The sequence below is a fragment of the Pteropus alecto genome, unplaced genomic scaffold (assembly GCF_000325575.1).
Source record: "Pteropus alecto unplaced genomic scaffold, ASM32557v1 scaffold88, whole genome shotgun sequence".
Lineage (NCBI taxonomy): Eukaryota > Metazoa > Chordata > Mammalia > Chiroptera > Pteropodidae > Pteropus > Pteropus alecto.
In genome coordinates this window covers 5,125,559-5,142,930 of record NW_006494611.1, presented here as the reverse complement: position 1 = coordinate 5,142,930, position 17,372 = coordinate 5,125,559, and the positions used below count along the sequence as shown (strand labels likewise).

Sequence of the window (17,372 nt, the reverse complement as noted above, 5' to 3'; positions counted from 1 at the left end):
TCCCTAAGTGCACACTGTAGGGTTAAACAAATAACCTCGCAAAATTAAATTTATTATTCTCCATACAGAAATTTACACTTTAAAAAAACAAGAATAGCAGTAATTGAAAGATACAATCATTCAAGATAGCATTGAAGAGCAGTACCAATTCTGTCTGTGTGTTTGCTTGAACTGTAGGAGCTTCACAGTATGGTTGAGTGTTGGGTGGCATTTGTATTTTACTGAACTAGAGTGTTGGATAAGCTGAGATAGTGCATTATTTGACTGGTACATTTTAGTAACCCTCAGTATCACTTAGTAGGCTTCTAGATGTTAGATTAGACATTAAAAGGGAAAGGCTATTGAGTCATCTACCATTATCCTTAAGAACTGAAGAAAGTGTCAGTATTTGGGGATTAGTTCTGCCTATCACAGGAACCGTGGGATCTCCGAGAAGGAGCAAGTCATTGGTTGTCGAGGAGTGGAGGGATGAAGACTGGTTAGAAAGACTTCACCTAGAAGGGCCTTATGCCTAAGAAAGAACTCATGAGCAGGTGGAACAGAGGAAAGGTCAACCACCCACATTCTGCTGATCACCATCATCTCATTTAGGCTTAGCCAGGATAACACTCAAGGGCACAGCTGGCAAAGGCTCGGAAAAGATGGAGAATGGTAGAGTAGTGATAAACTGGAAGGTCAAATCCTCATTTTTCTAAAATACTATGTGGGCCAAAGAAAACAACACTGCAGGTGGATTCCATCCTGGGCAGCCATATTGCAACCTCTAGAAGGGGAAGAGGCACTGAACTGGAAGTCAGGGGACTAGGTCTTCATCCTTATGTTGTCATTTCCTAATTGTGGTCTTTGGTAAGTAATATCACCTCTCTGGGACTAGGAATCCATACCTCAGGAGTAAGGAAGCAGAACCATGTGATCCATGACATTCTATAATTTTTAATGGTCATCATCGTCTATATTTATACAAAGCAACTTGGATACAATAAGTCATGAAATTATTTTAACAGCCATATTGGGTAGAATGATGGTTTATCATTGGACCAGGCCAGAGATTTCAAAATTATATCCTTCTAAAATATTGAGATTGAAACCCAGAAGCAAGCCAGAATGGAGAAAGCCATTTCATTGAGCATCATAATATCTGCCTTTCCAAGGAAACTGTTAAGCAACTATTATTTGCCCCTTATTTTATTTGAGAAAACTAAGGATCAATGAGGTATAACAGTTTGTCCAAGGCTACCCACAGAAAGTTGGGCACAGAGCTCGAAGGTGAATCAAAGACTATGATGTTAACAGAAGCAATGCTGAGCCATTCTTGATTCTGATTATATTTTAAGCCATTGTCATAAACCCAGAGTTCTAGAATATCACATTTTTGTTTTAAGAGCCCTCCCTCAGTACCTCCAGTCATCTAGAGCCCAAGTCTGACTTCAGCACAGCTGAAGCTACAGTATTTCAAGAATATTCCTTTGTCCCAAGAAAAACTAAATATAAAATGGTATCCACCAAAAAAAAAAATGCCCCATTTCCATGAATCTTCTTAACAGCTTGTTGCATTATTCAACTTATTGGAAGGACAATAGCATAGCAAGAAGATAAATTTTAGTGGAGAAAGTTACACTAGAGTCAGAAGATATGAGCTCTACTTCTGGCTCTGCCACTAATGACTTTGAGTATGTCGCTTGCCTTCTCTGAGCCTCATTTTCTCCATCCATAAATTAGCTGTTCTCCAAGATTCCCCAACTCTGACATTCTGTGTGCTGGGGTATGCCACTGGCACCTTGGTCAGAAAAAGGCACCATTCGGCACTGGCTTTGTTGTGACCATGGACTAAGCCACAGGCACATCCCTCACCAGATGAGGGCCTTTCAGCACTAGATAAGTTGTGCAGGGCTAATCATAAGTTTGCCTTGAGATGTCACCTTGTAGGCTACTGCTTAGAATTGGGAGTCTGGTCTTTAACTCTGACAGGCCAGACCACAGAGAGTTAGCAAAGGTCATCTCACATCTGGCCATGATGAATGACAGGGTGCCTCAGGCTCATGTAAGGAAGCATTTGGCATCAAGAAGAAGAGCATCTGAAAGGCATTAGTTTGCTGAAAGCCTAATGTTTGCCAAGAAAACTCAAATGATCTTTTCTCTTTAAAGGATTGTTGATAGTTTTCAGGGCCAAGGAGAGTAGCCTGGCCATTTGCAACCAAGAGGAGGCCCACGCTCATAACCAGGCTTTCCTCCCAGGCCTGAAAAGTAGGCTGGGAAGAGCCCATGTGAACTTTCTCTTAGCCAGTGGGGGGGCTGATACTGAAGACCCTCTGCTCATGAGCCAAAGGTGTTTGGCTGCAGGAGGCTGGTGGTGCATGTGCATGCTCAGGGTACAACTCAGTGGAATGAAGTTTGATCAGACCTTTCTTCTTCCCCTGAAGGTACTACAGGGTTCCTGGGTGCAATGATGGGTGGCTCAGAGCAGGGCCCATGCATCATTGCTTGTAGATTATGCCACCTTTCCCTAACCTTAGATGCCTTAGGTGTTCATTCATAACATGAGTTCTTTATGCTAGAGAAGAAAAGGTTAGAGAGCCCATGACCACAACCTTTACATGTAATGAGGCATTGTGGGATGCAAGATGGGACATTGATCTTAGAATCTAGTTAAGTCCCTGATACTTACCTTAATAGCCATGCGACCTTGGGCAGGTCACTTAATCTCTGGAGTTTTACTTATATATAAAATGACCAGAGCAAATGAAATAAAAATCTAAGGAATTTGGAATTTGAAGAATCCTTGGAGATCATCTTGATCAACTGCCCCATTTAGCAGATCAAAAATCAAAATCCAGAGAGGGAAATTTATTTACCCAGAGTCACACAGAACATAAGAGAGAAAAGCCAGGTCAAGGCCTCAGGTATGTTGGCTCCCAGTCCACTGTTTGCTGTAACCTGCTAGGCAGTCTTTAATTCCTTCCATCTCTCAAAGCCCATGACCTATGGTTTTCAAAAGTTTTCTAAGTACCCACAATTTGGACTACTTCTGGGATATGAGATGCCTTTCTAGAGAAAAACGGGGAAAGGTGATCACGGTTAAAGACAGGCCAGGCTCGACATGGTCTAGGCCAAAAGTGATCCTGGCTAGAAATGGTTCAAGGTGGTGAAGATCCATACATGAAATGGCCTGGTTCATAAATGGACCTGGCTAAAGAAGGCCAGACTAGAAAGACTTAGGCCAAAAATGACCCACACAGAGCTCTCCCAGGCTCGTGTGGACCTGTGATGTAGCGTAGGGTCCCGAAGTGGCATAATCTACAGTGGGTGAGATGTGTATTTCTCTTAGTGGCTCTTCTCACATGGCTGACCTGACCAGTCTCTGTCTCTTGTCCCCACTCCCTCCTTCTCCTTACAGTGTGTGGTCAGCCCTCCCGCTCTCTGCCAAACCTGGTCAAGCGAATCATCGGGGGCCGAAATGCTGAGCCCGGCCTCTTCCCATGGCAGGCCCTGATAGTGGTGGAGGACACCTCCAGGGTGCCAAACGACAAGTGGTTTGGGAGCGGGGCCCTGCTTTCTGAGTCCTGGATCCTCACAGCAGCCCACGTGCTCCGCTCCCAGCGCAGAGACAACACAGTGACGCCGGTCTCCAAGGAGCATATCACTGTCTACCTGGGCCTGCACGACATACGGGACAAATCAGGAGCAGCCAACAGCTCAGCTGCCCAAGTGGTGCTCCATCCAGACTTCAACATCCAGAACTACAACCACGACATAGCTCTGGTACAGCTACAGGAGCCTGTGCCACTGGGACCCCATGTCATGCCCATCTGCCTGCCAAGGCCCGAGCCTGAAGGCCCAGCACCGCACATGCTGGGCCTGGTGGCTGGCTGGGGCATCTCCAATCCTAATGTGACGGTGGATGAGATCATCAGCAGTGGCACACGGACGTTGTCAGATGTCCTACAGTATGTCAAGTTACCCGTGGTGCCACACGCCGAGTGCAAAACCAGCTACGAGTCCCGCCTGGGCAACTATAGCGTCACAGAGAACATGTTCTGTGCTGGCTACTATGAGGGTGGCAAGGACACATGCCTTGGAGATAGTGGTGGGGCCTTTGTCATCCTTGATGACTCAAGCCAGAGCTGGGTGGCCCAAGGCCTGGTGTCTTGGGGGGGCCCTGAAGAATGTGGCAGCAAGCAGGTCTATGGAGTCTACACAAAGGTCTCCAACTATGTGGACTGGGTGTGGGAGCAGATGGGCTCCCCACAAGGCCTGGGGGAGCTCCAGGTAGAGCGATGAGCTGGCTGGCCTCCTGAGGGCCTGCCTGCCCTGCCCCAGCTGAATTAGGCTGACCACACACTTCTGACGGCACACTCCATGTTATTCACCAGACTAATGGAATGGAACATGCTGCTCCCATCCTCCTGAGACAGCCAAGGACTGTGAGAGACAGCAGTGTGGCACAGGAAAAAGTCTCCACACAAGAGACCTGAGTCCATGGCCCCGGGACAGTCCCTCCCCATCTCCAGGCCTCACTGTCTTCAGCAACACAAGGGAGTCTGGATGCCCAGGCCAGTCCTAGCACTCCTCTCCAGGACCACTTTGCCCCACTGACATTATTCACTCCTATTCACTTATCAACCCCACTATTGGTGTCACCGGGCCTGATTTTTAGAAAACGTTTCCTTACATTGAGTTGAAATCTGAGTTTATATATTTTCCCAACTCTGTCCTTCTTGGCACAGACAAGTCTAGTCCCTCCTCTAGGAGAAAACCACTCAGGTTTGGGGAGATAGGGGTCATACCTCAAAAGCCCCTCCGTCCTCATGTAAGCCCTGCAGCACTCTTATCCCTCGGGTCTCTCTCCCAAAATCTTTTTGCAATCCAAGCCTTAACCCTTATGTTGCCTGTTCAAGGGATTTCAAAGGACAAGGAGAAAACTGGGAAGGTTTGGGTGACTGGGGGTGGGGGGTGGGAGAGTAGCAGTGGGAGGCTCCCCAACCCTGTTAAATTCATATTGTCAACTCAGAGACACGTCATTTGGGCCCATACATCACTCTCAAATACCAGCTGACAGCCCGGTGAGACCACACCTGCCATTCCAGACAAGCATGAAGCAACCTTCTAGCCTTGAAATATGTCATCTGAAAAGACTGCCTGAGCCCCAGCCCCAGGCATAAAGACTCATCTGGATCATTTGGAAAAAGAGAAGGCCCACATTGTGCCCTGCTGTGCTTCTGGGCAGGAAAATGGAAAAAAAGTTGGGCCCAGAATGTTTGGAGTGACCTGCTCCCACCAGGCTGCCCAGGGTACCCACAGTCTGAGCTCTTCAGAGAATTCACCCAGCATGGATGTTCAGAGGGATGAACTCCTCCAGCTTCCAGGGAAGCAGAGACTTGCCCGCGAAAGGCTGGTGAGAAGAGACAGAGCCAGGAGTCTTGGGCTCTAGCCCCAACTCTGCCCGCAAGTGGCAGTATAACCTTTGACTAATCACTTTCCCTCTCTGGGCTTCAGTTTCCCCATCCGTAAAAGGAAGGTACTAGATCCCTCTCAGGGTCCTTCCAGCTCCAACACTCCAACTGCCAGCAGCCTGTCCCTGGCGCTCATGGTGCTGATGGTCCTCCTTCTCCCGGAGCTTGCTCTCCTGGGATTCTCCATCCATGAAAAACAGCCACAGAAGCCCCTGAGAAGGGAGTCCAAGAGAATAATTGGGAAGTGTCCACTTTTCTAATCGGTTCATGAAACTACACTCCTATGTCTATGAACGGTGCATGTAGAGAATGCTGTACATTGTATATTTTATATCACATGCTTCACTACTCTGTAAGGTGCCTCTGCACTCTGTTTCTCCTGTCAGGGGTCTAAAGTGGAAATAAACCCTCTGTGGATAATCAACAGACTTCATCTGAGGATTTGGTTATTGTTGATGTTTGTTTTGTTTCGACTCTTTAAAGAGAAACTGCCCCACCATCCCTATTAAGCCAAAACTTCTCCCATCACAGAAAAAGTAGTTTTTGTCATGTAGACATCATCTAAGAAGGAGCGATGGGGAATGGGGTTGGTTATTGACATGTGCCCTCTCAGAGGCCCATATTCCTTCATTGCATTGCACTGCCTGCTATTCAAGTCCTTGCCTTCAAAGAGCTCAAACTAGCATGCAAGGCAAGATTCTGTGCACCTAGGTGTCACACAGACAAAAGGAGATAAATGTCATCAGAGGAATGGAGACTGCAGTATTATGGGAACTTAAAAAAGCAAGAAATCCATACAGCTGAAGGGGATCTGGAGAGCTTTGCAGAAAGTTTGCACTGGGAGATGGAGGGGAGAAGCAGAGTGGACAAAGATCAAGCAGGAAAGCATGCGGTGAGTGGAGCGGGAGCAATGAATTAAGGGAGAGCGGAAAGAATCTTAAGAGCCGTACTGTCTGCACTCTGTCCTGTACGTCGTGCTTGTCTAATTTGGGGTATATCAGAATTACCTGGTATTCTTGCTAGAAATACAGATTCTTTGGTCTCATGCCTAGGAAATTCTGAATCGGCAGGTCTGAGGATGCGGAGCATGGTGTGGAAAGTGGGGTTAGGGGCGGAGAGGGGACTGGGTGAGAGACAGCAGCTGAGAAGCTACTGTAATGATTCAAGAGAGATGGCAAAAACCCACCAGACCTAGGCTATGACAGTGCAGATGTCGGAGGAGGGGGAGAGTAAAAACATTTAAGCAGTGTATTCAGCAGGGCTTGGTGCAGGTGCAGGCTGTGGGGGTGTACAGACTAACCTGTTAGTGAGGGCTCTCCATGGGATACGTTCTTGCTGTGCCTTTGTTTGGAGACTGCATCGTAATGAAAATGTCATGCTTTTTACACTACTGAGAACTAAAAGAATCCTAAATTATGTTTTATGCTTTATACGTAACTGCTTTCGAGAGTTATCATGTATCGTGTTGTATTATATTTTGGATTTTTACTTTCCTTTAGATATTCAGACTGTATGTTGTGACATATCGAGACACTGAGGTGTCATGAGGTTATATGGAGAGAGCAGACTGTGACATAGAATGGAGGAGACACATTACTCTCTGCTTCTCCTGGTGACTTTTTACTGATTTAGTGGCTTATTGAATATGGGGTTTCAGGAAAGGGAGGCAACAAGAGTGAGGCCCATGCAGACATTTATAGACATCTGTAATAACAAAGGGGAGAGGGCTGGTGTGGGGTGGAGACCAGGGCTTAGTTTTCCTGTGCTCAAAGAGTCTATGTGCAGTCCAGCTGGAGAAGTAAGGAAGGCATATCTCAGAGGAGAAGGCAGATTAGAGACACTGATGTGAAATCTATCAGGGTATAGGTGGTGTGGTAGCATGGGGGAGATTGTATTATCTACTGAATATATGCAAGAAAAATAAAGGGGGGTTGGGGGTGAGGACCAAACAAGGGAGACACCAGCATGGGAGGCACAGAGAGAAGAGAATGAAGAGACAAAAACAGAGATCAAAAACATAGGAAGAGAAGTCCTTCAGAAGTCAAGGAGGGAAAGTGTCAAGAGGGATGAAAAGTAGTCAACAGTTCCACAGGCTAGTCCGGAGGAACGCCTCCAGGCTGAGTGTTCCCCAGGGACAGGGACCCCGTCATCACTGCCACCTGAGAAAGGAGCCAGGGAACAGACCAGGTGCTGGTGTTTAAGGTCCCTAACCCTCCCTCTCTCTTCTTCCTCTTCCTCCTCTCTCTCCCTTTCTCTATGTCTCCCTTCCTCCCTCCCTTTTCCTTCCTTCTCTACCTCCCTCTCCAGTCTTCTCTTAAGTTTGTATCTTTTTTCCTAAGGCAGGAAACTGCCTTTACATCCTTCTTCTTTATGGCTTAGAGTAAAAGGTATATGCTCAATTCTCCAGGTTTTGGCTCCTTGAAGCCTACAAGTCTTTTGCCACAACCCTTTCAAATGCAAGTTTGTATTGCTAGACTTTGGTTTGTGCTTTGCTCTTTCAAAAGTCAAAGCTGTATCTGGCCTCACCTAAAACAATAATGCTCCAGTTTCAATAGCGAGGAGTCACAGGGCAAGGAGACTTCCTAGGGATGAAGAATACATGAGATTAAATTTCAAATAGTATCTATCTATACATGTATATATCACTCTTAAACTTCCATTTATTGGCCCAGGGCCATTCTGTCTCCATCTCTGGTTGTGGATCTATTAAATTTTCAAGTGGCCTCTTTACTTCCAAGTGTATACAGAGCTTTGTGCTTCCAATTCTGCCTCCAAAGGCAAAGGAAGGATGTGGAGACTGAGTGTCGACTCTTCTTTCTAGAAGCTCGACTGTGGAAGTGAAGAGAAAGAGAGACTTTGAAATAAACAGGAAACAAGGGAAGTAGAAGTTTGATTTTAGGATGAGAAGCCCTGACCATATTTTAGAGGCATAAACAAAGGAGAGATGCAAAATATAGGAAAGGGGTAAGAATCCCCAAAGCCAGGTCCCCAAGAGTTTGGAAGCGAGGAGATCCAAAGCCCAAAATTAATTCTGAAGAGAAGAAAGTGTACAGAGGAAGCAGATGGAGAGGGGGATCTTTGGGGGAGATCATACCCGGTGAGCTCTGAGTATCTTCTGGAAATGGGGACAGGAGGTTAGCTTGGAGCAGCTGGCTGAGAGCAGGTAGAATTGATGATGCTGGGAGATGCTGAAGAGGCAAACAAGGCTGCAGAACATTCATCTCAGATTTTCCCAGCCCTACTCAGCAGCCTGGTGACAGGTACTGAGAGAAGAGGGCAGATGGCTGCCTGGATCCAGGACTTAAGGTATGAGGGCTCAGGGAAGTCATGTAGTGCTGGCCAGAGTGGAGAAAGCCCAGAGCTAGAAGTCAGGGGACATAGAAGTAAAGTCTTGCCACTAACTTATCAGATAACTTTTGGCAAGTTAATTTGTTTCTCTAGGCCTCAGTTTCTTTAGCTGCGTGGTGAAAGGGATAGACTAGGTGGCCTCCAAGGGCTGTTCAGCTGTAAAGTTTGTGTGTGTCGTTGTCAGTGAATCCAGGTCAGTGAAAACAGGGTATGGAGCAGGCAGACCCTGCTGAGAAACGGGAGTGGGGTTTCCTCAAAGGTCCCGAGGCAGGGCTTCGCCAAGGAGGAGAGATCTCTGTGGACAGAGCATGAAATTTCTTTATTAGTCAGGTCTCTTTCATTTTAAGTGACAGAAACACTACATAGACACCTTCGGGGAGAGAACAAGAGAGCGAGAGCGAGAAAGAGCCAGAGAGAGGGGAGAGAGAGAGAGAGAGAATTATAGGCTCATATAGCTAAAAAGTCTGTGGAGAGAGAGAGAGAGAGAGAGAGAGAGAGAATTGTAGGCTCATATAGCTAAAAAGTCTGTATCGAAAAGCTTCAGGTATGGTTAGATCAAGGAGCTCGAATACCAGAATACAAGCTCTCTCTTGCTTCACTCATCTTTTAGCTCCACTTTTCTCCGTTAGCATCATTCTCAGCAGACTCTCCATGAAGTAATTGCTGGCAGATCTGGGCTCCTAGCCAGCAGCTTAGCAACCCAGCAGAGAAAGGCCTTCTCTTTCTCTAATGTGCTCAGCAAAACTCTCAAGTCAGGTTTTCATTGGCCTGGCCTGATTTACTTTCCCATGTCTGAACAACTTCTGTGACCAGAGGATGAAGCACTTTAATTAGTCAGATCTGGGTCACATTTCTACCCCTAGAACCAGAGGTAAAGTCATTTCAACCCAGGATATATGGACTGAGAATGGAAGAAGAGTAGCTCCCAGAGGAAAATTGGGGTGCTATCACTGAAAGGGGCAATGAATGCTGGACGGTCAAAAAATAACAGAGGTCCCTAACAAAGGGTGATGAACTGGTAGTTCTGGCAAAGGGCAAAATGGAGCCCAATGTGTGATCTGTCCCTCCCTTCCCTGGCTGCAGTGTGTGGGCTCCCCAAGTTCTCCCGGAAGCTGATGGCCAGGATCTTCAATGGACGCCCGGCCCAGAAGGGTACCACACCCTGGATTGCCATGTTGTCACACCTGAGTGGGCAGCCCTTCTGTGGGGGTTCCCTTCTAGGTAAGGAGATGGTGGAAGGGATGGGGGGCCCAGGGTTAAGGGCTATGGTGGAAATGAAGGGACCTGACCCTCTTTCTGTAGACTAATCAAGATTTCTCCACTGAGAATCACTGTCCACACTAGCAGCAGGGCTCAGAAATACAGTGTGGTAGAAAGAGTCCTTAGCTGGACCCAGGAGACATATGTTCCTATTCTAGCTGGCTCCTGTAGTCAACAAACACCTTCTGAGTCCTGGTCAGTTTCTGTCCCTGGGAAGAGGCAGATAGGCAGCCCCTCAAACATATCCCAGGGTGTATGAACTGCAGCCCCATCCAGGCCTGGTGCCTCCCCTTGGAGGCACTTACGTGTAGCTCAAGGGCAGGGTGTACTGGAACTGTGGGATCAGGTCGAATCAGGAAACTCACCCTGATGAAGTCAGGGGAGCGGGGATTTACAAAGGCCTTGAATGACCTGATTAGGAAGTTAGATTTTATCCTGAACACTGCTGGTTGATAAGCATGTTCTGGAAAAGTTCTCTCCAGGGGCAATGTGGATTGAAAGCAGGGTAGATCTGGAGACCAGAGGTTCAGGGAGGTGGCTATTGCAATAGTGGAGAGAGAAGTCATTAGCTTCAGAATAAGGACAAGAGATGAAGGATGGAAATGAGGCAGCTTCCAAAGTATTAAGAAATAGGAATTTCAGAGTTTTGTAATGGATTGAATGTGGTGGGAGTAGGAGCAAGAGCAGGAAAAGAATGGCTGACAGATCTTCCTGCCACAGTTTGATTTAAACAATCTAAAGTCCATTTCAGCTCTGACATCATAAAAGAAAAAAAATTAATAGCACTCTAGAGTCCCCCGCCAGTTCCTGATTTGATCCTATCACAGAGGAAGAAGGCCTAGATGGGTCTACATCTGCCTGGGCAGCTCCTGGGCTGCAGGCCTCACCTCTCACTCACCCACTTCCTCCAGGATGCAATCAGGTGAGGACAATTCCCCACAGGGATCCCCAAGGGGAGGCATCAGGCCTGGACAGGGCTGCCGTCCATACACCCTGGGATACATGAGATGGCAACCAGGTGTTAGACCTCCTCTGCAAGGAATTGATCTTAGAATTCCCACAAATACAAAGATGAATGATTCCACTCTGTAGAGCCACCCAAAGGGACATGGAGAGTGAGCACAGCTGTGATGCGCAGCCCTGTAAGAAGCAGGCAAGAGAAAGGACCAAGGACAAGAAGAGGGGTTAGAAAGACAAAGGTAAAGAGGACAGAAAGAGAGACAGAGAACATGAGAAAGACCTGGAAAATAAAAGAGAGAAACAAAGATGATGAGAGGAAGAGAGGCTGCTAGTTCATGGATACCCAAGAGAGAGAAGAAATCAGGAAAGACAGAAAAGCAGGGAGGAACCTAAAGGGAAGAAAGGGTCAGAAAAGAAGCAGGGAGATGGTGAGGAGGAGCGGGCGGGGAAAGAGGAGGGAGCGAGACTGCCTCATTAGTCGTTGCTTATTTTTGTTAGAAAGTGAGTAAAAGAGATGGATTCTGTGCCCTCCGTTTTAAAAATCAGTGCATATTTGTATAGTCATTCCTCGGTATTCCCAGAAGATTGGTTCCAGGACCTACCCCTCAGCTACCAAAACTTGCAGATGCTCAACTCCGTTATTGAAAATTGTGTAGTATTTACATATAACCTACGTACATTTTCCTGTATACTTTAAATCGTCTCTAGATTATACCTAATACAATGTAAATACTATGTAAATAGTTATTATACTGTATTGTTTAGAAAATAATGACCCAAAAGAAAAGTCCGTACATGTTCAGACACAGGCAACCATCCTAGGATTAACTGCATAGTACATGTCAGTAACAATGTAACTTTCTTTTCCAAATATTTTCAGTCCATAGTTGGTTGAATCTGTGGATGTAAAACCAGCAGAGGGTCAAGTGTATCTGCTGCATGTTTGTTCCCTATTATTTATGTTTCGAAGATGTTAGAAGTCGACCTCTCTATCCTCATCCAAGCTACAAGTTCTCTCATGCTGTGCCCTGCACAGTCACCTAATCTAGAATCTCTCTTCTCCTCAGTTTTGTAGAGAGAGGGAGGGATGGGAAAGGCAGAGGAAGCAGAAAAGGGCCTGAGGGACAGAGGAAGGAGGGGAGGCACCACATTTCAGTGTCCACACTGAAGGCTGCGTACAAGGAACCTGGCTCTGGAACTCTGAGAGTATTTGCAGAGCTAGGAGCCAAAGCCTCATTTCCGGACTCATCATTACACACTCCTAGATTCATGTAAATGGCCCAGAGCCCTGCTCTGAGGTAGGCTCTCCTACCTGGCTGGCTAGCACATCCCATTTTATCCATCTAGAAAATTCTGCCAACAGCCCCCAGCTGTGGCCAGAGACCAAAAATGTCCCCAAGGGAAAGACAGTGGGTTATATGGAGCTCTATCCAGAACCCAGTAGCCAGAGCACATAGCTGCTCCTGAGAGGGCCACGTTGAGCCTGGAATCTGCTCCAGAAAAGTACCTCTGCCTGGAACTCTAAACTATGCCCTGATGCCCCCACCCAAAAGTCCTGGTGCCTTCCTTTCTGTTTGGTTTATCTGGTTATGTATGCCTCTGGTTATGGACTTGTCATCTGCTCCACCTTAAGGATGATCCAAAGTCGAATCCTTATTAAGCAAAGGGGAAGAACCTGTCTATTGAGGAGATATGAGAAATGCTCTAGGTCGACCATCAAGATACCAAGGGTCTGGCCCTGACCTACTGCTAACCTTCTCAGTGGCCCTAGACATCCCCGCTTGACACCAGGATCCATAACTATAAAATGAGAAGCTAGAATCAGAGCAGTAGAATCATCTGGAGAACTTTAAAATATACTTGTGCCTGTGCCCCACTCCCATGACTTAGCTGGTGTGGCTTCAAGCCTAGGCATTATTTTTTTTGTTTTGTTTATTAAATTCCCCAAGTGATGCTAATGTGCACCAGCAGCTGAGAAGCACCATGCTACATCAGTGCTTTTCAAACTTTAGTATGCATAAGAATTACTTGAGGATCTTATTAAAATCCCCAGATTTTCCTACTGAAGGCAGATTCCAATTCAATAGATCCGAGATGGGGCGTAAGAGTATGCATTTCTAAGAAGTTTCCAAATGAGGTTGTTGCTGATAGTCCAGGGACCAAAAGGCCTGAAGAGTGGCCAGTGAGCACCAGGTTCTTTGTAGACCTACATGGGGCTATCTAGAGCTCACAAACCCTATAGTGTAAGGAAACCCTGAAACCTTGTTTAGGATGTTCAGTCTTGGCTTTAGTTGGAATAGGCAGATAAAATCACAAATTTAACTCCTCATCTTTAGATTAGGATGTGAGTGTCTAACCTAGGACTGTGAAATGCAATAGAGAGGGGTATCCTGGATAGTCTGAAGGCCCTCAGCTTGAGACAGTAGGAGGCTGAATGGGGCAGTGCCGGGCAGTGTGTGTGTACACTTCTGTCCTCAGGCTCCAACTGGATTGTGACCGCAGCTCACTGCCTCCACCATTCACTGAATCCAGAGGACCCAAGCCCACTTGACTCATACCTGCTAAGCCCTTCTGACTTCAAAATCATTGTGGGTGAGTGAGGGGCAAGCTGATTCCTGAAGCCAGTCGTGAGTTCTGGGAATGTGGTGTGTTCACTCACTCACCAGGGCAGGACACCTGGGTTGAAGAATGAGCTGGGTTTGGGGTCCAGGGGCCTGAGTGAAGCCCAGGCCAATGATTTCTAGATGGTGGGACTATGAGAAAGTCATTGAAGTCTAGGCCTCTGTTTCACAATGGTAAGATAAAGAGCCCAGTCTAGATCATTTCCAAAGATGCTTCAGGCTTCTATGAATCCATTGCTTCAAGTGGATCATACACATACAATCTAAGTTTCCCCTTCTCTTTATAAAATCAAGACCACCAGCTGATTAAATTCAATTCAACATTTACCTGCAACATTATGCCAGCATCTAAGGACATGAGTATAATTAAGATCCAGCTCCTGCCCACGAGGAGCTTACAGTCTAATAAAGGAATAAAATATGAGTGCAAAGACCTCTAAGTATAAGAAAGAAAGCAGTAAGTTCTGTAAGAGAGAAACAGGTAAAGTGTCATAGGAATTCTGAGGGAAAAGACTTCTAACTGAAAATTCTAACTCAAGAACTGGAGAGGTTTCATGGAGGAGGCAACACATGATCCAAGCACTGAAGGGTGATTATATGATTTGAACATGTGGAAATGAGCACTGGAATGAGTATTATAAGGCAATGGGATCAGGTCATGAAGAAAGACAGGGCTGGAAGCCCAAGGGAATACATGCAGAAGGGTAGGGAGGGTGGGATGGCTGGGGAAAGGGGTGTTGGGGAGTCAAAGAGTTAAGGCTGGAAACAGACTGCTTGCAGCAGGGTGCTGACAGGGAGCAAGGTGTATATGACCTTATCCTCTGTGCCTCTATTACCCCCATGTCTCATGTGCCTTCTTCTTGCCCAGGCAAGCATTGGAGGCTCCGATCAGATGACACTGAACAGCATCTCAGGGTCCAACACATCTTCCTCCATCCCATGTATGACCCCAAGACATTTGAGAATGACGTGGCTCTGGTGGAGCTGTCACAAGACCCAGTGCTGAATGACTTCGTGATGCCTATCTGTCTACCTGAGAGGCCCCCAGGGGAAGGTACCTCTCCCTACCCCTGATCTTGCCTCTGCAGAGAAGCAGGTGCCTCCACAGAGACCTCTTCTCCAGCGTTGGTGAGGCTCTGGTGCCAATTGAGCCAGCTGACAGTGTCTGTGCTACCCCTCAGCTGCCTCCCACAAAACAGCTAAGTCGGAACTGGTTCCAAAGCACACACAGTAAACAGGCAGGTTTGACCGGTACTGTAAGTACTACATCAGTTGGAGTCCAGACAGGAAAACGAAAACTAGACTAGTTATCATAACAGAGAGAATTTAATATAGAGCATTGGAGGACTAGAGAAGTGAAGGGGGGATGCTGAGATAATAGAGATAGTACTTGCAGAAGAAACCACCACTCCTGGGGCTGGAGCAACAAAGAGGGTGGACTTATAGACCCTAGAAGCGTGAACAGGGCCCTGTGCAGCAGGATCCCAGACTCCCGTGGAAGAGGCCCCGTGCTGATGTTGCTAGGGAAATAGCTGGAACCAACCATCGCTGAGGTGAAGAACCATTGCTAGGGTGATGCCAATAGTAATAGCAAGACTTCCTCCTATTTTCAGAATCCCCCTGACGAAGCAAAGCTGTCATTTCAGAGTCTCATCCACAGCATCACAAGGCAGAGTATAGAAGGATAAGTTCGGAGCCGAGGGACAATAACTTAATCACCAGCATAGGTTTGAACTCCCATGCCGCTGTTTCCTAATTGATTGACTTTGAGGAAGTTGCCAAACCTCAAGTCTCTTGGCTCTACACAAAGATAATACCCCATCAGGTGATTGTGACATGTAAATGAAATAATATACTCAAATGTGTCCAACCCGGGGCAGCTGGCTTCCTTTTCATTCTATTCTAAATTCAGTGGTGACACATCATAGTTAAACTCTTTTAGTTAAAAAAAAAAAAAAAAGTTATTTAAAAAATGGCTGAATGGAATCTAAGAAGTATTTAGGGGAAGTGAGCCATCAGGAAAGGCACAGATACAGCTCTGATAAATCAGATGCCACATACCTATCATGTACCAGTTGCTTTACATTCATTAATTTATTTACTACTTATAAAAGTCTTGTGAGGTGGTATTGGAGTCCCATCTTCTAGATGACAAAACTGAAGGTCAACAAGTAGAGTGACTTACCCAAGATACAGCTTATAAGAAACAGGTTTGGGGCTAGAATCCAGGTTTTTTGACTTAAAGCCCAATGCTGTTTTCAGGATCCAGGCTTTTTTTTCAAATGAAGAAATAAGTGCTCTATCAGTACCCAGCCCTTTCCCACAACCCCAAGATTGGTCAACTTCATAGACTTCTAAAATATCAAAGTTGAGGAGTTGGGGGAAATAGAAAATACCTTTATTTTATGAATAGGGAAATTGAGGCTCAGAAGGGAAGAAAGGGGTGAGGGCTTGCTAGAGGTAGCATAGAATTTCGTAGACTAGGCTAGACTTTTTAATTTTTTCGCAGTTATTGACTGAGCATCTACTATGTGCCAGCACTGTTATAAGCATAGGGATACAGCAGTGAACAAGATAGGTGAGATGACTGCTGTCATGGAGCCTAGATTTCTTGCTGGTCAGAAGTAGGAGAGAATAGACAACTAAACAAATAAACCAGCTAACAATTCATGGAAACAAATGCCCAGACCTCTGTTGCAAGTAATATCTAGCCTAGCAGTCTTCCTCCCCACCATGCTGCCTTTCTCTGAGGGGGCAAATTCAGCCCTTCTTCCACAGACAGAGAACGATGGGGCTGCAAGATGCAACCTTCCGAAAACCCCACAGCAGCCTCTCTCTTCTCACCGTGTCTTCTCTCTTCCAGGGGCTGTGGTCATTGTCAGTGGCTGGGGGAAGCAATTCTTGCAAAGGTTCCCAGAGACCCTGATGGAGGTGAAGTTCAATTTATGTCCTACAGAAAATGACACTTCTGCCCTGCATGAGACCTTCCTGCTCCATGTTGCCCTTTAGGGACTTGGAGACTTGGGCAGGGGGTGGGTGAGAGAGACATCAGGGGCCCACACTCACTTCCAAAGTTCATTGGTACTTTGAATCTCAACAAACTTGATCTGTTTCTTCTGCATGTCATGAGTCTCTGATCTCCAAATGTTGTTCGCTGATTCTGTAGCTTATTAAAGGCTCAGCTTAAGGAAATTCTAGCAGAAAACAGCAGGCTTGGACACCTGAAAGGATGACTCATCGGTATATATGATAAAGACTCACAACACAGACTAAACAAGAATGAGCCAAACAATGGGCTCTTGAGAGCCACAGTCCTTGCAGTAGTGAATTTGACTGTTGCATTCATATGACTGCATAAAAAACAAAACAACAACAAAAAAAAACACTGACCTAGGAGTAAGGAGACATGGCTCCACGTCCTGCCTCCCACTAACTTGCTAGGTGATCTGAAACAAGTCACTTGCCTCTCTAGACCGTAGCATAATATCTCAAGCTTCAAAGTTTGCAGCAACACTAGATGTCCCCAAGAGCTACCTGACTCTGACATTACTGGGTTCTATGACTGCTACAATTCATTTCCAAATCATTCCACATAGGTTATTTTTCATGCACTTTAAATTCTTGGATTTGCAACAACAATTCATCCCTTCATTAACTCCAAGGTGTTTATTTGGTACCTCTCATTGTAGTAGCTACTAGGTATGGGGGAAGATAAAAGGACAGATCTGGTCCC

General features: G+C 46.2%; 1 protein-coding gene across 5 annotated transcripts in view; it reads left to right on the top strand.

Annotated features, from left to right (window-relative positions):
• MASP1 (mannan binding lectin serine peptidase 1) overlaps positions 1 to 17,372 on the top strand; it is a 63,337-nt gene that overhangs the window by 44,002 nt on the left and 1,963 nt on the right. For 4 of the 5 annotated variants that reach the window (XM_025042352.1, XM_006925826.3, XM_025042351.1 and 1 more), the window contains one exon: positions 3,395 to 5,874. In XM_025042352.1, the coding sequence (XP_024898120.1) occupies positions 3,395 to 4,278 (884 nt within the window). In that variant the 3' untranslated portion in view covers positions 4,279 to 5,874. Of the gene's footprint in view, positions 1 to 3,394; positions 5,875 to 9,881; positions 10,020 to 13,496; positions 13,611 to 14,507; positions 14,694 to 16,502; positions 16,571 to 17,372 lie in introns of those variants that run through there. The other variant, XM_015599841.2, reaches the window with a different exon arrangement.